The sequence below is a fragment of the Cryptomeria japonica genome, chromosome 6 (genome assembly GCF_030272615.1).
Source record: "Cryptomeria japonica chromosome 6, Sugi_1.0, whole genome shotgun sequence".
NCBI lineage: Eukaryota > Viridiplantae > Streptophyta > Pinopsida > Cupressales > Cupressaceae > Cryptomeria > Cryptomeria japonica.
In genome coordinates, this window is record NC_081410.1 from 448,544,955 (window position 1) to 448,567,776 (window position 22,822).

General features: G+C 35.6%; 1 protein-coding gene across 7 annotated transcripts in view; it reads left to right on the forward strand.

Moving 5' to 3' along the window:
• The first annotated feature begins 787 nt into the window (after window positions 1-787).
• LOC131856105 (uncharacterized) overlaps window positions 788-22,822 on the forward strand; it is an 80,992-nt gene continuing 58,957 nt past the window's right edge. For 2 of the 7 annotated variants that reach the window (XM_059207414.1, XM_059207413.1), the window contains exons 1-2: window positions 788-1,262; window positions 6,272-6,345. In XM_059207414.1, coding sequence (XP_059063397.1) covers window positions 1,118-1,262; window positions 6,272-6,345 — 219 coding nt within the window. In that variant the 5' untranslated portion in view covers window positions 788-1,117. Of the gene's footprint in view, window positions 1,295-5,543; window positions 5,855-6,271; window positions 6,483-7,433; window positions 7,850-20,135; window positions 20,691-22,822 lie in introns of those variants that run through there. The other 5 variants (XR_009358231.1, XR_009358232.1, XM_059207415.1 and 2 more) reach the window with 5 other exon arrangements.

The following is a 22,822-nucleotide window of genomic DNA, read 5'->3' on the forward strand; positions in this document are numbered from 1 at the left end:
ACTTTACAAATGATATTTTGACACAGACTAGATAAACTTGCTACACTAAGTATGTACTACATTTATCAAGAAGTTATCCTATCATAAAAATTGTTCGTTTACCTGAAGGCCCTATTTGTAATCGACATCGACAAGAGAAGGATGAACATCTATTTTCAGTATTAAACAACATGGATCTTGGTCCACAACCTTTAGAACTTACAAATTTAAACCAAATAACGGAAATGTTGATAGCACATGTCAACCCAATTCTTTAAGTTACACATACAAGTGGAAGTCAATATAAATATAAAGGACATACCATAAGTATTCCACAAGAAGTAAAAGAAATAGCTAAAATCTTACTAGTTCGAATATAAGATTTATCCATCATTATTGTTTGAAAGAAGGATCAACGTGAAACAAATTATAATTTTGCCATCAATAGAGAGAACATATACAAAGCACTTAAATATAAACTAGCTTAGATATCTTTAATACATCTTTCTAAAATACGTCGAGAGATATTAGTCTTGAGGCGCCTATATTTAAATTGTTATTGTGAATAAATAAACACCTTGATATGTCTCAATGTATTCTAGATAGATGCATCAAAGATATCTAAGCAAATTATTTTAGTTTTAAATATACTAGTATAAGATACAAATATTTTTATTTTAATAATTTAACATCGAACTTGCAAATTCATTAACTATTGCTTTGAAAGAAAAATAAGGTTTAATTTAATTATAGCTTGGAGAAAAAAAGAGAGAAAACATACTAATTTACCATTGGAAAAACAGAGAAAGCTCCGCTCCATTCTCGTTGAAAAAAGAAGAGAAAGCTCCGCTCCATGGCCGTTGGCTCTATAGCCATTGAAAAAAGCAGAGCCGTTGAGAAAAGCTTCATGGCCGATGGCCCCATAGCCGTTGATAAAAGCTTCATGGCCGTTGGCTCCATAGACATTGAAAAAAGCTTCATGGCTTTCACTACTTATATATATATGGCTGGGTGATCTGAGAAACCGGCAGACTGTTTGTTTAGTTTCCTGCAAGTTCCCTCGCCCGCGCGGAGAAGCAGCCCTTCCCGTGGTGATGGCGATGGCGACTTCAACAGTGAGGGCTTGTCCAAGAGAGTGATGGCGCCCATGCTTCAACATTTGTTTAATTTGTCGCCCATGCTTCAAGATTTCCTCACCAGAATGCGCAATATGACCCGTGCCCTGCATCCGCTCCGACGCCACAGAGCTCATCCGCATCGCCAATCATCTGCGGAGGAATGTTGTAAGTCGCAGCGCCTCCAAAGGAATTCTTGAGTATGGTTACTTAAATTCATATGCTGTTTTTACCTCTCTTCTGTTTCATCTGGTTAATGGATATATGTTTTTGATAGGGTAATTTTCAATATCAAAGAACATAGAATTATAATTTATGACATGTAGAATGTAATCATATTTTATTGACAAGAATGTTAACTTGATCAACAGAGAATAAAAGATTCTGTTGAGCAATAGCATTTGAGACATTCTAGCTCATCTCTCTAGTAATGGTCTGCAATCTAGGATCATTGTTACCATTCATTTGTTTCTAAATATTAAATTTGTGTTTGGCAGAAATTGATGAAGTTGGCCATGCGTATGCTGGCAATCTCATGGCTTATTAAATATGCATATAATATTTGTGATATTGTTCATTTTTTATTTATTCATGTCAGGCATTTCGGAATAGGTCTTGTTTGTGCTTGACCTAGTTTATTCTTAGCCATTTTTTACTTCTCTAATCTAGGCATATGTCCCAGGATTACCAAATTAGTTGTAGCTTTACTTCACCATGTTCAGTTTTACATTGGCAGAGTACTATTAGCGTAATTAACTCCTTGCAATCAACAAGCAAAGTCATTGTGAACAATGAACTCTTTGTATGAGGCTTGGGACCAAATTTTGTATCTTATTTGATCACATAAACGGTTAGATTATCTGGTCACTTGTGTAACCTGGACCATTTTTCTTGTTCACTTGGCTTGGTTACACTGGTAGAAAGGAAAGCATTGAATTATCTCTGTTCAAGAGAGGGGCAACCAGTAATACCATGAATGTTAGATTGTCTCTCAAGCATTACCTTATACCTTGTTGTCCATGAAAGACACTATGACTTACCCCTTTGTTTGCTCAGACTTGTCATGTACTTGTTTTCCTTTTGCTGGCTGTCCCCGTCCTTTCCTTGTGGTTCTCTGCTACGTAAAGACCTTTAAAGAATCTTGACAATATTGATGAGTATTTACCATTTTTAACATGTCAACTAATAATGTGGTCGACTGTCTTTCAACTGCCTTGACTCTGATTTCTTTGTAATTTATGAGAAATACTTAATTGTCATGCCCTGTTCACTGTTGGCTCTGCAACCTGAAAGGACTATCACAGTAAGCTTAAATAGAGGACTGCCTTCATCCTTTATGACTTTCACTATGTCTTGAAAACTCCTTTGCCTATGTTGCCCTTTTAGTTTCCCTTCAAGAGGCTTTATCCATATAGCTTCAATGACTAACACTATGTCTCTTGATGATTGTCCTTAACTGTCTTCATTTAAACTTCTTAGCCATATCTCCTTTTTCATTATGTATGCATTCTTGAACTGTCACAGGCAACTTATATCATGACAGTCTTCTAAACTATTCTCTGGCACTGCCATTGCACCCTTCTTTATTCCATGCACACGACTCTTAAGACAAGAACTCTTTATCAGTCATCTTTATTTTCTCATTATGATTGCCCTTCTCTGTGTGTCTTCAATCAGCAACATCTGCTTATGGTTTGCTTAATGTCCTATACCTTTCAACTACCCTAATGACATATACCTTTCAACTACCCTAATGACAGTCTTGAAACCCCAATGAAACCCTTTTTTGACTTGCAAGAAACAAAGACATCTTTACCTGAGATTGGGTGACACTACTGTTACCTTTCCAATTCCCAGAGAAGTTACCTGCCCTTCTACTTAAGACCAGACCTGTAGCATGATAATTTGTATGCTTGAGCCTTTATGTCATTACAGTATTGTCTTCTGTGACCTTAATCTGCAACTCTTACAGACTATGTCAGTGCATCTATGACTGTCCTTGTTTCTATATTATCCACTCTTGATCAAATAGCAATCACCCTTCTTGCAACATCCAACATCTTCAAACCTCAATAATATTTTTTTGAGATCCCTGGAGCAAAGCCTTCACATCCTCAACTTTATGCTCACTTCCTCTAAATTAGTGTCCTTTAAAAGGTTGTGGCCTTCCTTTAAACTAGCACTAGACTGCCTTCCCTTATTACTGTCGTCTGTTGTTCATTGCTTTGTACAAAGGACTTGCAGATGTGATGAGACCTTGCCTTTTTTGCTACTGTCATGTTTTTCTCTAAGGACTGCCATTCCTTATTTGTCTTTAACCATGCTATCTTCAAAGATTGCCTTTGCTCACTCTGACTGTCACCAACAGCTTTCCTTGTAACATCGAACATTTCTCCTTTCAAGCTCCTTCATTACTGTGACAACAGGTCAGTAGATTTTAGGTGACAGACCTTCGTTAAATTTGTCTATTTTCCTTGTCCTTTATATGTTTAGGTCCATAACTGACTTCTTAACCCCTTGTTGTTACTACAGTCTCTTAGGCTCCAAAAAACTTTGATGTATTAGGTTAACAAAACAAAGATGAAGACATTTTAGAAAGAAGAAATCAACAAAATTTTGAAGACTTCAAAGCATAAAAAATGCCAATCACTACCCATAAAAATCTGTCTCATACTATCCTTCTTCTAATTCACTTTCTTTTGACACTTTATTGTTATTCTCTATCACCATCTCAAAGTGATCGTTCTTTGTCTTGTCCTGTATAGCAGGACAGATGCTAATAGATTAACCCCCTTCGTCATATCATAAACTTTTGCATCCCAAAGAAAATTATTAACAATTTTAACTGTCTCATTTGCTTTAACTCGCAGATGTAATTATCTTGCCTTTCATAAACATTAGAGATCAATCTTATTATATTTTCTACCAATGCATAACAATTGGCAAGACACCGTTGTCTTATAATGGCTTCTTCTAGGCTTGAATTTCTGCTATTACTGTATTTATACTTCAAACGAGCAAGCTCATTTATTAATACAGCAAATTCAACCCTTGCTGTATCCAAAACAATCAAAAGACACCTATCTGATGGAACTGCCATTTCCCCTCTGGTAATTCCATTGGACCAATCAACCAATCCTCTTCAAACATGTCCATCATGGGCAGTGCCAATTGATCAGATGTTTGTGATCAGCCTTCTAAACTGTTTATAAAATTGTTCCAATTCAAGAATGCACGTATGTTAGCCAAGCTGCATCTCTAGAATCCAATCACAGAAATCCGTATGCGGACCAAATGCTCAGAATTAGTAAGAGTTAACATTGAAAGCAGAGCATCAAACTTGAGTTATGTTTTCTCGATTGCAAATTGCTTGGCTATTGCAACTGCCACAGTAGCTAGTTGACTTGAATATTCCGATATCTCTGTTCTCACAGGCATTTTGTTTAGCAAAAATTTCATCAATATCATAGCCAGTTGAGTGATGGAGAATCAGTAGATGAATGGCTAACATGATTAGCAAGTGTACTAGGGCCCTTTTCAAAGGTTGTTGCAATCTCCAGTAAGCACTCACAACATTTTGTGGAAACAGATTATTCTGGCCAATAAAACCCATGTCAGTTACTCTGGTCGGTAGTGCCAGGAGGCTGGTCATAAAGAAAGAAAGCCCAACAAAAGTAAGCATGAAGTACGTGGTGAATGTGACATCAGAAGGGTCCTACAGAAGTCAGAGTAGTTTATCAAGTTTGTGCTCTATTCCTAAGCACACATACCAAAAGAAACCCAACCATCGTTTCCGTCTTTATGCAAAGTGCAGCCAAATTTCCAGAGTGGGACCAAAATTGAACAATCACTAGAAGATCTCAAGATATCTCCTTTCATAAATTGTACAGTCTAGATTGTTGTTGCCATGAAAATCATCCACGTTGAATCTGCGCTTAAGTTATGTCCCTCAAACTCCTCCAGCTCCTCTTTACTTTTTCTGCAACGTGGGTCTTCAATAGATCAGCAAAGTGCTGGTTTCAAGCCAAAATTGGAGGACCTAAGTTCCTTTACTGCGACGCTCCCTAAACTCCTGGGAAAGAGCTTAACAAAGTGAAGCTTCCTTTTGCCTCTTCTTTCTCGGCACCTAAAATTTGTGGCAAATAATTTTTCTTTTGATAGCCTCATCCATGATCTCTTAAGGACTTAAATAAAAAATTACAACATTATATTGGCTATTTAAATTTTAATCCAAGCTACGACAAATTCCAATAACAGGACCATTTTTCTGGTTACTTTACTAGCAAGGAAGGCACTGAGACAAATTTTGAACTGTTTTTATTTTGAACTGGTTGCATCTATGAGTAAAAATTTGCTTTGAGACTAAAATTTATTTAGCTTGAGATGTTATTTTGTCTGAATTTTTTATTGTATAGCAGAACTGATTTTGGAAACCAACAAAATTTGCAGAGATAGAAGAATGCCCAGTCAATATAAGAGAGGGCAGAAACCATGTTACGGAAGCTTAAAGGAGCATGTTGAACGCATTGCTTAAAGCTTCTGGAAGACTGCAATGGTTGAGGCTAGATATGTAGATAGTATAAAGCAGCCATTTAGCAAATACCTGCTTATGTAGATAGTATAAAGCAGACATTTAGCAAATACCTGCTTATGCTATGTATGCTACATCTAATTCCTCATTGCTTTTTGTGATTATAGGGATGATACAAAGATGATAAAGTTGCTTATTGCAAATTGAATATTCAGCGTCCAACAAATAGGTGAATGAATCTTGCTAAAAGTGGAGTGAATTTTAAAATAAATTAAAACTTATCATAAAACAAAATTGAACTTTTTTTATATATTTTTAATAGTAATGTTAATATACAATTTTGTGTTGCATTTAAATTGATATTAAGAGTTTGATTGTTGAAGTCAGATTCACTTCAGTGACTTAATGAATGTTTAGAAAGTTTACATCACATTCTATTATGTCAGATTCACTTCAGTGATTTAATGAATGTTTACATCACATTCTATCATGTTCATTCTATGTTTTTTGTTCGGCATGCCATGCCTCCTCTGTTTTTATTGTCCGCGAGTTCTATTTTCATATTTTTGATATGTATTTTTATGTGTAGATTGTTTTAAAAAAAGTTTTATTGGTATTTTGTATGTCTTTTGTGTGGGTGATTCAGGTAGTTGCGATGATGAGGAGGAGGAGGAGAAAAGAAGCAAAACTACACATCACAAGCAACAGGAAATACAACAGGTACCAACATTTGAATTTGTGTATCATAAGCACTACATTTGAATTTGTATTTGATTATAAATTTAGATTTTGCCATCCTTTTGTTTATTTAGATATACTCAAAAAAATTGAATTTAAAAAATCTAAAATTAATGTTTTATTTACTCTAATTAACATAGTTCTTTTACCCATTGTATGATCCTCGAGGGCAACCTTGCTCACCATGTCATGTTTAAATTTTTAGATTTGAGTCACTACATTTGAATTTGTATTTGATTATACATTTAGATTTTGTCATCCTTTTGTTTATTTAGTTATACTCAAAAAATTGAATTTAAAAAATCTAAAATCTAATGTTTTATTTACTCTAATAAGCCTAGTTCTTTTACCTTTTGTATGATGCTGGTGGTCAACTTTACTCACCATGTCATGTTTAAATTTTTAGATCTGAGTCACGATATACTGTCTAACAGAGCATATATATCAAGTCTGTAGTCTTATAATTTAATTATAATTCACTCACAATCTCATATCTATAATTTCATGAAGTTTGAAATATATATATTTCTTAAACCAAAAGAGTCCATATGAATTTTGCTTCACTGAATGTTTCAAATTTACTTTAAATCTATGGAACAATTTTAATATAGATTTTGGATTTCAAACCTCTGATTACCATATGCATATTCTATGTAAAAGTTGCATGCCACCAGCTACTCTCAACAAGAGCATCAGCAGTAACCATTAAGGTTTTCCTTTCTGGTTGGATGAGGCATGTGAGTATTTATTAAGGTTTTCCTTTCTGGTTGGATGAGGCATGTGACTATGACCTATTAAGGTTTTCCTTTCTGGTGCCCATGCCGATGTTGAAATCTTCTTTAAAATTGAATTAAGAAATAAGTAATTTTAAAGAGGAACGTGTAAACCAACTCATCAACTGAATTTTAAAAATCTTTTTCTACGAAATAATTATTCTCTGCAGCAATAAGTCATGCCATAACTAGAAAAACCAATTGTTGACATATTTGATAGTTGGATTTATGGATGCAACATAATTTTTCTCTAACGTGTAGAAACATCATTTCCATGTAACTGAGTAATGTTTATAGTTTATTTATGTGGCTTAAATAGAAGGGTTAAACATCGTCTTTGCAACACTATACGACCCTTGTTATAGCAATGCTAAGGAGCATAATGTGCGTATTGATCACGTGCAATCCAATTAATCAAACACAAGATTTCAAGTTGTCTGCATAATGTGAGCATAATGTTTTAGTTATAAATCATAACCCAATACATAATGTGAGCATGATTTCAGGAGAGCAGTAATATCTTTGCCATGTCTGTAGACTGACACCTAGAGTGCAGAGTATCTCAATTGTTATTCTTGAATCAGTTGCTTAAATTGATCAACTTATTTGTAAACTGGTATGTATATAGATTTGTTGTTTAATAAAAGAAATTATTTAGGAGGGGTTGAATTGGCCCCTCCTCAAGGCTGCAGGGAATGGTCATTTGTTATTACCATTTTTCCAGCCTATCATTTCTGTGTTGATTTTATATTATTTTTTGTTACATTTTTTAATTTTTATTTCATCATGTTGAATTATTAATTATATAATATTTGTGATGTGCTGCAATTATTTTTTTATGTAACTGTGAATCCAGATTTTGGGTTCGAACTCCTTAATAAATTGTGTGGAACTCTGGCGAACCAGCTCTTAACTTTGATCATCGTTGGGAATGCTCCATTTTAGTATCTGTACTTAACTCAAACTAAAGAATGAAGTGTGCATGCTCCATCTGATTTTTCTTTTTTTTTTTTTTGAATTTTGATTAAGTATTAATTTTTTAGCAACCCTATCTCGTGGCTATTGTGACACTCTGTATCAAAGTTGGCAAAGCTAATTACTGTGTTATTCAACCGCCTTTGGGGTTAGTGTCCCATTTGGATAGAGAACATTTTATAGGGCAAAGTGCTAAACTATTCTACAGGCTTGTGATGCTTAAAATTCCTTTGCTTTCTTTTGGGGTAGGGTAATCAACGATTTTACTTGAGTGCTAAACCACTCTACAAGCTTGATATGTATTATTTGAGAAGATTAGGTTGATGAAATGTTAATTTTTTAGCAACCCTATCTCGTGGCTATTGTGACACTCTGCATCAAAGTTGGCAAAGCTAATTACTGTGTTATTCAACCGCCTTTGGGGTTAGTGTCCCATTTGGATAGAGAACATTTTATAGGGCAAAGTGCTAAACTATTCTACAGGCTTGTGATGCTTAAAATTCCTTTGCTTTCTTTTGGGGTAGGGTAATCAACGATTTTACTTGAGTGCTAAACCACTCTACAAGCTTGATATGTATTATTTGAGAAGATTAGGTTGATGAAATATTAATTTTTTAGCAACCCTATCTCGTGGCTATTGTGACACTCTGCATCAAAGTTGGCAAAGCTAATTACTGTGTTATTCAACCGCCTTTGGGGTTAGTGTCCCATTTGGATAGAGAACATTTTATAGGGCAAAGTGCTAAACTATTCTACAGGCTTGTGATGCTTAAAATTCCTTTGCTTTCTTTTGGGGTAGGGTAATCAACGATTTTACTTGAGTGCTAAACCACTCTACAAGCTTGATATGTATTATTTGAGAAGATTAGGTTGATTGTCATACCCCAAATGCGTTTGTGTATTCTTTTGGGCAGGGAATCTAGTCAGTAAAAAATATGTATTGTTTTGAGTGGATTAGGGCAGTTGTGCTACTCATGCATTTGGTTGAGTCTCTGTTTGGGTAGCTAAGTATGTATCGTATGAGTGGACCACGACAATGGATTACTTAACAGCCTTTGGATCAGGGTTTGTCTGGGCAGGATTAAATATATATTGTTTGGTAAACTTAATTTATAAGAAGAGCAACCTTCAAGAGATGAAACACTATGTTCCATAGTTAGTACTCCATAGCTTTAAGCATAGTTATATTTCATTAAACTTGAATTTGTCTTTTTAACTGCTTTATTTTTTTAACTAATAATATTATGTTATTAGCAAGTTGTAGTTTAAATATATTTTAGTGTTTTATTTTGGGAAATCATTTATATTTTGTATGATATTGAAGTGTGGGTTTGAGTTTTTGCATTCATCAGTTTACATTTATTGTTTATATGAAGTGTGTGTTTGAGTTTTGATACAAATTAATTGTTTATTTGAAGTGACTTGAACAAACTTGTTTGTTTAGTGTGTTTTGGCACCCACTAGTTGTGAAATGTGTGTTTGAATATTGATTTACTTAGTTTTTATATGAAGTGTGTGTTTGAATTTTGACACAAATTAATTGTTTGTTTGAAGTGACTTGAACAAACTTGTTTGTTTAGTGTGTTTTGGCATCCAGTAATTGTGAAATGTGTGTTTAATATTGATTTACTTAGTGTTTATATGAAGTGTGTGTTTGAGTTTTGACACAAGTTAATTTTTTGTTTGAAGTGACTTGATCAAACTTGTTTGTTTAGTGTGTTTTGGCACCCACTAGTTGTGAAATGTGTGTTTGAATATTGGTTTATATGAAGTGTGTGTATGAGTTTTGACACAAATTAATTGTTTGTTTGAAGTGACTTGAACAAACTTGTTTGTTTAGTATTTGTACTTTGACATGTTTGAACAAAATCCATGTACTTTGTTTCCATGTGTGCGTTGAAAGGTAATTTTGACATTACCTTTGTGTGGTATTTGTATTTTAACTATCCTGGAATACATTTTGTGTGATGCGTGTTTGACTTAACTTTGATTTTCACTTCTTGTGTGGTGTGTTTTTACTTCTTTGTGTTTGAGAGGATTCCATGCGCAACATTTTATATAATTTTGTGTGAATATAATTGAAATTAACTTTTTGTGTGTGAAATTTAATTTTTGTGGTGTTTGTTTTAACTTTGGCATTCATTGTGTGAACGTGTTTACAAAAAAGTTTCAATAACATTCACTTTGTGTGGATGATCGCATATGTGCATTTGCATACTTGCATTCATTGTATGCATTTGCATTTGTATGTATGTATGTATGAAAGTTAAATTTGTGTGGTGTGTTGTGTTTTTGAACTAACTTTGATGTTCACTTTGTTTTGTGTTTGAACTAACTTTGATGTTCACTTTGTTTTGTGTTTGAACTAAATTTGTGTTTGAACTAAATTTGACATTCACTTTGTCATGTTTGAGTGGACTTCAACATTCAATTTGTGGTGTGTGTATTTTGGTATGTTTGAGCTAGTGCTTATTTTGTGTGTGATAGTACTTGGGGGGGTGTGTGTGTGTGTGTGTGTGTGTGGTGCGTGTGTGGATGTGTATGTGCATGTGTGGGCATGTCAGTGTGTGTGCACGTGCATGCGTGTGTGTGGGTGTGCATGTGCATGAATACAAACACCTCATTTCTATTTAAAAAATATGCATAAATAATAATTATGTTTTGACATTGAGAGACGTATTACACTCACTATGGCTGTTAAAATGTGTTAATAAAAATAAAGACATTTGATTTGACGTTCTTGTGAGTGTAAATTAAATTAAATTAAATAACTAAAATAAAATAAAATAATTTAAATTACTGTCATTTAAAATCAAGTTGAAATGATTGAATATGATGAGTGTGAATTTTTTTTCGGATGGCTCTGTGTTTGCGTGGGTGTTGTGCTAGGGCCGACGTGCCCTAGCCCATGCCCTGCGCTCTGCTTGCTTTGTTCCAAGGGGGAGGGGGGTTTCTTTCTTGTTGGGGGTCGGTTTTTGCTTGCTGTTCATATTACACTCACTATGGCCGTTAAAATGAGTTAATAAAAATAAAGACATTTGATTTGATGTGCTTGTGAGTGTAAAGTAAATTAAATTAAATAACTAAAATAAAATAAAATAATTTAAATTACTGTCATTTAAACTCAAGTTGAAATGATTGAATATGATGAGTGTGATTTTTTTTTCGAATGGCTCTGTGTTTGTGTGGGTGTTGTGCTAGGGCCGACGTTCCCTAGCCCATGTCCTGCGCTCTGCTTGCTTTGTTCTGGGGGGGGGGGGGGGGGTTTCTTTCTTGCTGGGGGTCGGTTTTGGGTTTCCCATGGTCGGGTTTTCTGGGTTGTCGCAGGGTTTTTTTGTAACCCTTTTCTGTTTCTTCTCTGGGTTGTCGTTGGGGGTGTGTGGGCTTTTGGGGTTGGGTTTTCTTCTTTTGGTATTTTCTCTGGGTCCATGGAGAATAGAGGATTATCCTCTTCTCAAATGATCCCTGGAGATCTAGATATGGCGGATCCGTCTCATTTGATGCATGCATGTGGAAAGTAACACATTAGTCATTCCTAATCAGGGACAGACGTCTCTTCTTTGAAAGTGCCTTTTCGCATGAAAAAGGTGAATGGTTGCTATACTTGTTTTAGAATCTTGGGCACGTCGTGTCTGGAATCCTGAAGGAGACATGGAGCTATTGATGGCAACCAACAACTATTTTCTGGTTATTTTTTCCAACCCGACAGACAAGAACAAGGCTTTTTGAGGGTGGCCCTTATTTTTTCAACCAGGTGGGACTCTTTATCAAACCTTGGCATATTGGCTTTAATTCTATTGAGGAGCTTCCCTCTCGTGTTCCTATGTGGATCCAATTGCCGAGGCTTCTGTTGGAATTCTGGAGAGAAGATATTCTTCACTCAATCTCATTGCTTCTTGGTAAACCTGTGGGTTCGGCTTCACAAACTCAAGATCAAAAGGTAATTTCCTATGCTTGTATATGTGTAGAAGCTGATTTAAATAATCCTTTGCCAGACTCTATGGAAATCTGTTTGGGGACATCTTCTTGGATCCAGTAGCTGGACTATGAGACCTTGCCATTTGGATGCAGGATTTGTTATGAATATGGTCATTTACAGCGGAGATGTCCCAGAAATAAATCTTCTAAACTGGCTATTTCCGATCCTCCTCACTTTGTTCTGGGGGAAGATAAGGGGAACACCCCTATGCCTAATGGTCTTGTTGATAAAGATGGCTTCATTCCTGTCAAACCTCAGAATAAAGACAAAGGACAGAAGAGAACCTGTTTGGATAGGCAAAATGATGTCACCCTAAATAGGTTTGATGTTCTAGAGGATTTGGTCCAAGAGGAAGGAGTTCCAGTTGAAATGTCCTTGGGTGCCCAATTTCAGCATGAGGTGCTGGATGGGGATTCCAAGAAAGAGGGCGGGGCCCTATCTTTGGAGAATCAACAAGTTGTTCAAATGGTTATGGATTTGCCTTCCCATGTTCAGGACAACATAGATCTTAGTGGGTCACAGGTCCCTGAAGGTGTAGTGGTCATGGCGTCTGCTCCTTCCACTATAGTGGCCTCAGGTTTTGTGAAGAGTAATAAAGCCCCACTTATATTAGGCTTGCAGTAGAAGACCCTCAAAAAGGGTTCTTTAGACAAACCATTAAGGAGTGGACGAAAAATGGCTCAGGAAAAGGTTAAGCTTATTGGTGATACTTTGGTTGAGTCAGGTCTGTGAAGCCCATTGATTCCCACTTCTCTCAACCACATAAATGATTGTGCTCTCATGTAATGTAAGGGGGCTGAACAACATCCTTAAACAAAAGGCTGTTTGCAGATTAATTGACTCTGAGTCTTCTGATGTTGTTTTTATTCAGGAAACCAAGCTTTCAGTGGATGGTTTGGCTAGTTGTGCTTTGCATGTCTGGCCCCAGGGCCTTTGGCAGGGAATGAGATCTCATGATAGTTCAGAAGGGGTTGCTTGCTTTTGGAACCCGAGGAAAGTTTCCCCTTTGTGGTGGTTTTCTAGCAGGGCTTCCATTTCTATGGCTGCTTCTAGCTTTGAGATTGGAGAAAGATGCCCCTTCTCTAATATTTATGCTCCTACTGATCTTGTGGGTAAGTCACATCTTTGGGCTCACATCAATCTTGTTGGGCTCAAGATCCTTTTCTCCCTTGGATTTTAATGTCGTTACTAGTTTGGAGGAAAAGCGAGGTGGGTTATTCAGGCTTGATCCTTCCTCAAATTTACTCAAGAGATAATATTGGTCTCTTGAATCTCATTGATGTGAAGCCAATTAATGGTGTCTTTACATGGAATAATAGTAGGAGTGGCGTTGAGGCTATCTCTAAAAGACTTGATAGATTTTTGGTTTCATGCTATTGGGTGCATGATAGGTGGCCCACCAGTTCATAAATTCTTGATTGGAGGGGTTTTGATCATTGGCCTATTAAGCTTTCTATTACATCTTTTAGAACCTCCAAAAATGCCTCTTTCAAATTTCAATTGATGTGGCTTCGTGATCAGTCGTTGAGGGATCTTATGGTTGTTTGGTGGTATGAAGGGGTGCCTACCCATGGGCAGGCTATGTACACCTTTGGGAAGAGATTACATGTGAAATATAGGCTGAAGAGGTGGAATAAACAATGTTTTGGGAATATGCATAGACACAAGATGGTAGCTCAATCCAAGCTGGATGAGGTTACGCATCAAATTAGGGATCAAGGGATGACCGTGGAGCTCAGTATGGCTGAGTCCTTTGCTCTAAAGGACTTAGAAGAGTGGGAGTTGCGTGAGGAGATTTTTTGGAAACAAAAGTCTTGTGTGGATTGGCTCCAAGAAGGTGATAGAAACACTGCTTTTTTTTTTATAATTTTGTTAAGGCTCGGAGGTATGGTAACTCTATTACCTCTCATATATTTAGAAGGGGTCCATCTTCCATCTAAAGAAGAAATTGCTACGGAAGCTGTCAGATTTTTTTCTAATTTGTTTACCAAAGAGGATCCTGAAGCTATGGTGGAAGAGAGGGCCATCTTGAACTGTATTCCCCCTCTTGTCTCTTTTGAAATGAATTATGCTCTCTTGTGCCCCGTTTTGTTGTCTGAACTTGAAGGGGTTGTGTTTCAAATGAAAAAAGGCAAGGCTTCTGGCCCTGATGGATTTCCTATTGAGTTTTTTCAAGAATTTTGGGAGTCTATAAAGTACGATCTTCTAGATGTGGTTCAGGAATCTCATAGGAATAAACAAATACTCAAATCTATGAATTCTACCTTCTTGGCTCTCGTTCCTTAGAAGGAGGGGGCTAATAGCTTGGATCAATACTAGCCTATTGCTTTATGTAATGTTGTCTACAAGATAATCACTAAATTGATTGTTGAACGACTAAAACCTCTCCTATGCACTTTGGTTTCTAAGGAGAAAGGTGGTTTCATTGATGGAAGACAGATCCTTGATGGAGTTGTGATAGCAATGGAGACTATTCATTTGATGGCTTCCTCTAAGGAGAAGGCTATGTTTATTAAACTTGACATGGCCAAATCTTATGATAGGGTGAGTTGGGATTTCTTACAGAAGATCCTTTTGGCCTTTGGTTTTGGAGAAGAGTGGGTGAATTGGGTTCTTAGTTGTGTGACTTCTACCTCTTTCTCCATTCTTAGTAATGGGGAACCCTCAGAATTGTTTAGCACTTCGCATGGGCTTTGGCAAGGGGACCCTTTATCTCCCTATTTATTTATTCTCATGGTTGAAGGTCTTGGCAGATTTCTCACTTCCCAGGTGAGACAAGGTCTTATTCAGGGTTGGAGTTGAAGCAATGCTCTACCTCCCTACTCTCATCTTCAGTTTGTGGGTGACACAGGTTTGATGGGTAGGGCCATAATCAATGAGGCAGTGAATTTTAGGAGAGCTTTGGATATCTATTGCAAAGCCTTAGGTCAGAAAATTAAGGAAGATAAATCATCCATATATTTTTTTAATACCCCTCGGCTTATTCAGAATAGGATTGCCAGGATCCTCAGATTTTAGATGGGTTCCCTTCCTTTGTTGTACCTCGAGATTCCTTTAGATTTGGGGGTCCAAGGCGGAGATTTTTGGCAAGAAATTTTGGATAAATTTCGTTGCAAGGTTAATCATTGGACTTACAGGTGGTTATCCTCTATTGGAAGAGTGATTCTTCTGAAGACTATGGTACAAGCTCTTCCCATTTATAGGTGTTTTGTGCAGGCTCCCCCCTCAAGCTATGTGAGAGAGTTCGATGCTCTATCTCGTCAATTTCTTTGGTTTGGTAGTTTTCTTTTTTCTAAGTGGAGTTTAGTTAAATGGGACTCTGTTTGTAGACCGAGGCATGCTAGGGGTCTTGGCCTCAGATGTATTGCTTTGGTTAGCAAGGCCTTGGCGGCTAAGCTGTATTGGAGGTGGTGTAACAATCAGGATCAGGACTGGGCCAAGGTTGTAACCCACAAGTATCTCCCTGGTGCAAATGATCATGAGGTGTCTCGTCTTAGTTTAGTGGGCAGGGGCTCTTGTATCTGGGATAGTTTTAAAAAAGGTGCCCAAGTTATTAAAGATGGCCTTTTCTGGATTTGAAATAGAGGCTTTGAAGCTCTATTTTGGCAGGACTCTTGGGATGGTCACCCTCCTATTATGTCTAGTTATCCACAGCTTCAACCTCTTTGCAACATTTTCACTGATGTTGGATGGGTTAAGGTGGAGAATTTTAAAATAATTAGGCACATTGGACAACTTGAGGTGACTTGCTGGAAAGATCCTCTTGAATGGCCCTTGGGTGGCTTAGATGAAGATCGTGTGGTGTTGGTTAATATCTTGGAGAGTAGGTTATGTAGTTCCCTCAAGGAAAGAGATATTTTGCCTTGGGATCCTAACCCAAAAGGCAAATTTTCTGTTGTTGAAGGTTATGCTCAACTTGATAGGGAATTGCATGGCTTGACGGATGTTCCCTGGTGGAAGAAGGTTTGGAATAACTTCTCTCGGCCGAAATGTAATTTTTTCTTATGGCTCGTTGCTCAGAGGAAATGCGTCACATGGGAGAATCTTCGTAAGAGAGGCTTCAAGGGACCATCTATCTGTTATCTTTGTATGCATAATGAGGAAGACTGCTCCCACTTGTTTTTTCTATGCCCTTTCTCTAGGGAGATTTGGCACAAGTGGTGGGAGGCTTGGCAACATGCTTGTTTTCATGCTACCTCCTTAATTAACTTTTGGGATAACCTGGGCAGATCCCCAACAAAGATCTCTTTTCTTCAAGTGGCCCGGGCTATTGGCCAGCCCTTATTATCTGGAATTTGTGGCTGGAAAGGAATCGAAGGGTCTTTTGTGATTCACATATAGGGAGTCTTCAGTTGTGGCAGAAGATAGTTAATAGGCTTCAGGAGACAATCTCGACTAAGTGCAATTTGTCTGAAAATGTTGATCCGGGTGATTATGCTATTGTAAGGAATCTGCAATTGGAAAACATTAAAATGGACTGTGTTGCTAGAAATAGATCTCGACATGCAAAGCAACAGATAAGTAGAGATGGAAGGTGGATTCCCCCTCCTGTGGGAATCTTAAAAATTAATACAGATGGCTCTTCCCGTGGGAATCCTGGACATGCAGGTATTGGAGGTATAGGTAGAGGTGATGATGGTTGTGCAATTTTTTTTTCTCTATTTATATTGGGCAACACTCTAACAATCTTATGGAGGCCCTAACTATTAAGATTGTTGTTGAGCAAGGCTGTTCTTTAAGATGGAGGAAGATTATTTGTGAGTCGGATTCTCAGATTGTTGTGGACATGTTGAACAAACAAAATTTGAATGATGTGAGTTGGCAATTAGCTTTTGTGGTTAGACAAATTTTATAATTGTGTAATACATTGGAATTTGTCTCCTTTTCTCATATTCCCAAAGAGTGGAATAGAGTGGCTGATTGTTTGGCCAAGTGGGCTTCAGAGCATGTTGATGGTTGAGATTTTAGTGGAAGGGATGGTCTACCTCCTGATTATCTAGAAACATTAGACAGGTTAATGCTAGAAGAGAGGATGATGCAAGAGCACCTAGTGGTGTAGGATCAATTTCCCTCTTATGTTTGTTTCCTTTTCATTGTCATTTTTGAGGCCCTTCGAGGCTTCAGATGTGCTTGGTTTTTGGTATAATTCCAAAGTAGCTGGGCCCTATTATCATTGGAAATCCGATGGTCGGATATAGTGCTATGGTCACTGGTCTTTGTAGTGGTGGTGCTGGTAGTTCTTTTACGATCCTTTTAGTTTTTGTTGTTGTCTTGGTGGGCCTAAGGCCTATTCTTTGTAATTTTGTGATTTTTGAATAAATCTTTACCCCTTTTTTCCAAAAAAAACAACTCAAGTTGAAATATAAAGACCCCAAGTTTGTTGATTTCATAGTTTAAAATGAATATCATAGTTTAATTTTTAAGACAAAAAATAAGCTAATTAAAAATTTAAGAATTAAAAAATCAAATTAAATAACTTAAATAAAAAATAAAAAATAAAAAATTTAAATTAATTAAATAATTAATATAATTTACTTAAATAATTATTTTAAATTAATTTAAAATAAATAATTTAATTTAATTAATTAAGTAAAATTAAATTAAATATTGGAGATTTAATTCATAATTATAATTTAATTAAATAATTAATATAATTTAAATAAATATTTAATATAATATAATATAATTTAATTAAATAATTAATATAATTTAAATAAATAATTAATATAATATAATATAATTTAATTTAAATTAAATAAAAAATGAATAAAATTAAATAAGTAAAATTAAATAATATTAATAGCTAAAATAACATTTAATTCAAATTATGATTTAAATATGATAATTTTATTTTTAATATAGAATTAAGAGAAGAAATAGGCTAATTAAAATTTAAGGATAATAATAATAAAAAAATAGCTTGCTTAATAAAATATTAAATTAAATTAAATAATTTAAATGAATTAAATTAAATAACAAAAATATTGATCATCTAAACTTGATACATTAAAAAGAACATCATAATTTATTTTTTTGATCGATATTGAATATATATTAAACTTAAAATACCTATATACATATCTATCCAGTTCTTTAAAAAAAAGTATAAATCGTCTGAGAGCAAATATTAAACAAACTAAATATCCACCATTAAAGGCCAAACAAATTTCCTAATTGGTTTTCAAATTTTGGCTAGGATCAAACTCCCGACCCTTTGCAACGCTAGTCTCCATTATCTTGTCACAGTCCTACTTCTTTGCCTCACTTGTCCCTTTCAATCTTTGTCGAGCAAATGTATACCAACAGATCCTCCCATGCCTCCTAAGCCTTATTAGTTCTTGCCACACGATCTGCACCATCCTACGAAAGCATGGACGACTGATATTCCACATGCACTATGTGGGGCATTATTCCCTCCCCAAACGAATGTCTCAAATCTTGCCCTAAAACTGGTCTCCCCAACAGAGAAGTCAAACCACACAAGGAATGAGTCGAGATACACACTTTAGTCATCCATTCAACTTCTGCTTTAGTCCCAAAAGAAAGACCCCAGGCCACCAACATTGACACAATGTCCATGTTTGTTATGTACCGAAACTCAAAAACCAAATATTCACAACCCAACGGCCGCTTGATAATATACAAAAATTCCTCCTCATCATAGAGAAAAAATGAAATTAGCCTCCATCTCCAAACTAAGAAGCTGAGGTAAACAATTCCACCACCACACCTCACCCTCTCTCCTAAACCAAGGGAAACGATGTTTGTTGAAAATCTAGAATTTTTCTATTTCAAGAGTAAGTCAACCCATTCGCACGATGTAATATGTGCCACCGCACAAACATCTAATCACAAAAAAATTGTCATAATAATAAATCTAGGTGGTGGCTCAAAATTAATGACAGGGAAGTAAGATCAACACGAACAACAAAAGTCGTGTAGTACCCCTACCTTGTTTAGACCCTTTTTGGCCTCACTGACCAAGGTTGACTTTTCAGTGGATTATGTGGATGGTTGATTTATTGTGATTGTGATTGTGATGTGTATTTTGGTATTACGCTTTGTAGTGTGTTTGGTGAATATGATTATGCATTATAGTGCATTGAGGAATATATATTGAATATACATTATTGCTTATTGATGAGTAGTTGTTAACTCTGCTTCTACATCGTGTTTTAATGAGGAAATGTTAAGTTTATTTATGCATTACTAATATTGGACTTACACATTTACTTTACGTGTGAGTTGCTTCATGTATATGTCGTCATGTTGTATGGAAGTGTATGGGGTACTAGGAGATGATTTTTTGTCACTCATTTCGGTGAGACACGAAACATCATGTTTCTCCTTCACCGGTGTGTTTACCGTGTTTGTGTATATATGTATGTGTGGTTCGGTGGTGCAGGGAATCACAGGTACAAGGTATCGTCTCCACCTGGCTCCACATGTCTGAGCGTACCTAATTAACCTAATGAAAGTGGAGGAGACAGTTCTAAGGTCCTAATGTTACCCCTAGCCTTGCTCAATTGTGAGCATCATTAGTCTTTTGTTTGCCTTGTCGGTTCGTCAGGTAGTCCATTTTTCTGACGTTGGTTTTTTGTGTCATGTTCTATTTTGGTTTTAGTTGAGTGTTTCGTGTTATGAGTTTTGTGTGTTTAATTATTCTATTCTTGAGTAGTTAATGAGAATTTAACGTGTCGTGTTGATTAAAGGGAATTAAGAATAAATTGTATTAGAATCATTTTCGTGGTTAATTAATTAATCGATTATTTTTAATTGTCTAAGTTATAGTGAATGTTGAATTATTAGTGAAAGTTAAATTATATTTGCCTTGAGTAATTGTTTTAAAAATAAATAAATAATAAGACCATTGTTTTTATAAATTGATAAATCAAATTCTATTAAGCTAACAAAATTAGAGTATTTATTTACCACCATATGGTGGAATAAAATATGTATTATGCATTTTTGAACAATGAGTATTATTTTCCAAATTTTGGAGATTTCCAACCCTACAATGGATTTTTGAAATTTTGATTGGGAAGGATTTGCTTGGAAAGATTTTGGGGTGGGAGCTTGTTGGATTCGAGCGGGAAAACTCTTGTCGCTACTAAGGTTTCGTGAGTTCTTTTGGAGTCTTTGGCTCCATGTTTCATTTTGAAATTCTTCAACTTGAAGGTGAGTTTTATTTGATTTCTTCCTTGATTCTTTATAAAGAACTTTTCTCCAACTTGAATTTTGGATTTTAGTTTAGATAAAAATTTGTATGTTTCAATTTTTAAAATGAGAGCTGCTTTAGGGAAATGCTGCCCAAATTTTTATGTATGCCTAGAAAGTGAATTTTATTTCAAAAGTGTGATGTTGTTCACCCATCAACCAATGGGTTTTAAGGAAATTTCCATTTGGCAAGTTTTAATTTTTTGAGTTTTTGGAGGTCCATCAATCGTGGATGGCCTCCAAAACCTGGTCGTTGGTCTCCTTAGACTTTTTTGTGAAAAATGTGAATATGATGTTTTAAATGTGAAATTATTATGTGGAATAATGATATTATATATGAATTTTTTTATATGTGGATTGAACCAGATCTATTCTCCTAACGTTAGGGCCAATTGAGTAATTGAATACATGTGCTGGAAATGCATTGTTGCCATGAGTTATTTGTGTGAATTTAAAAAAAAAAACCCAGTTAAAACAAAATCATAGTAAATGTTATTTCTTGTCCAATGCATAAAAATTTATATTGATTTTAAATTCGATATGTGTGTATGTGTGTGTGTGTGTGCGCACGTGCATGTGCGTGTGCGTGCGTGTATAATTTGTAATTTTTTAATTTGTTAATGGTAATTTTCAATTTGTAATTTTTATTTGGAATATGGTATTGGATGAAATTCGTTTTTTTTAAAAAGAAATATCACTTTAGTAATTAATTTATAAATATACGCGTATATATTTATACTATGTATTTTGAATTTATTATATGAAGAAAATGTTAAATATTGATTTGATGTAAATGCAAATTAGTTGTGCAAATGAAATTTATATTGTTAGCCATCAATTATGTTTATTCGATATGACTTTGAATTGGAAAGATTATTTTTATTTATATATCGAATTTAGTTTTCAAAAGTATTTTAAATGTTAATTTCATTATCTTGAAATTTGAAATTCAAGTCATATTTTTATAGCCAAATTGGCTTAAATTGAAATGATTATATATTTGTTTTTAAATGATGTGTTGTTCCCTAATGTGGATTTTATTATCATGAAAGGGTCAGTTATTGAAATAGCTGCAATTAGAGATTGTTAGTTTTAAGTATATTTTGAGTGATTGTTCTGATTCCTTAACACGGATGAATTTGGAGTGCAAGTAGATTCATTTGAGTGTTTACTCTGATTGGTGAATTTTTGGTGCTGATTTTATAAAGTCATTCTCGTGTCATGATGGCATGTTGAATATAAGTTTATTGTGCAAGTTGATTTGGTTAAGTTTTGGTTGTGGTCGTTCATGCTTTATTGTGGTTTTGGTCTTGTTTTGTGGATAGACCAGTTGTTCCTTTCACACCTCCAACTGGTTTAACCATGCTAGATGGTTTGTTTAATCATATTGTCCTTCCATTTTTTTTTGTTTTGAATTCCTTATGTTAGTTGGCTTTTGTGTTTTGCCTTGGGGTTCTTTGGAGGTTGTGTAGTGTCATAAGGAAGAGTGGCTTTCGAGTGGGGGCTATGCCCAAATAGGTAGCAGTGTAACCCATCAAAAATTGAGTAATAAGTGATAATTAAAAAACGGGGGTTGGCTTTTACAAACATTAATCAAGATAAATTGTGCCCCACTCATGGTTGAGTGCTAATACAGACTCAAGATGCAGTTAGAAGGCTTGGAATGACAAACCAACTGCCTTGTCCTCCTGAAAGGTTTGTTGGGTCCGCATGAGACATGGATGGGGGCTGGAGGTTCGGGAGAGTCTATCAGGGTAACCCAAGATGGGGTTCGGGGCCTATGGAGGCCTGCCAGGGTAACCCATACCAGCTATGCGATGACACTCTTCCCTTATTTTCACTAGTGTAAGCATGTGTTGGCTTTTCTTGGAGCACTCTTGTGAGAGTCATGCTTGTATGCGTATATCTTGTGCGAGTACTTGATGTTCATGTGAGACCATGTGATGCTTTGTTGTGGCTTGATTGAGGGCCTTAGTACTATCTCCTAGCATAGAGGGGTGGTTCCTTTTTGGGCCACATGGTCGAGTGGTAGTGCCACTTTCCATTGGGTATTTTGTTCATGTCTTCTTGCGATGGATTAGCTTCGTAGGTTCTTCAAATGTTTTTCTTAGATTCCTTTCATTCCGTTGTTCTAGTTGGATTCTCTTTGATGTCTCAAATCATATTTGTATATCTTGGACTCTTATGTGGTTGGTTGTATCATTTGTTTATGCACGCCTTGATGGCATGATGTAATTGATGTAAAACCTTATGTATTTTGCACCTTTTATTTATAGAATGGTCTTGCACTTGAAGCAGACCCAGAGACGTAGCCCATTAGGGGTGAACTCCATTATCATGTGTGTTGTATGGTGTATGTGTTCATCTGGTTCCTTTTAATTTTGGATGTATGAATGGTATAATGGTTAAATTGTATAATGTAATTTAGGTGATATTAATCTTAATTGTATGTATGAAGTTGTTAATTTAAATACGGTAATATGAATTATGATGAATGTAGCTTTAGTGATGTAAT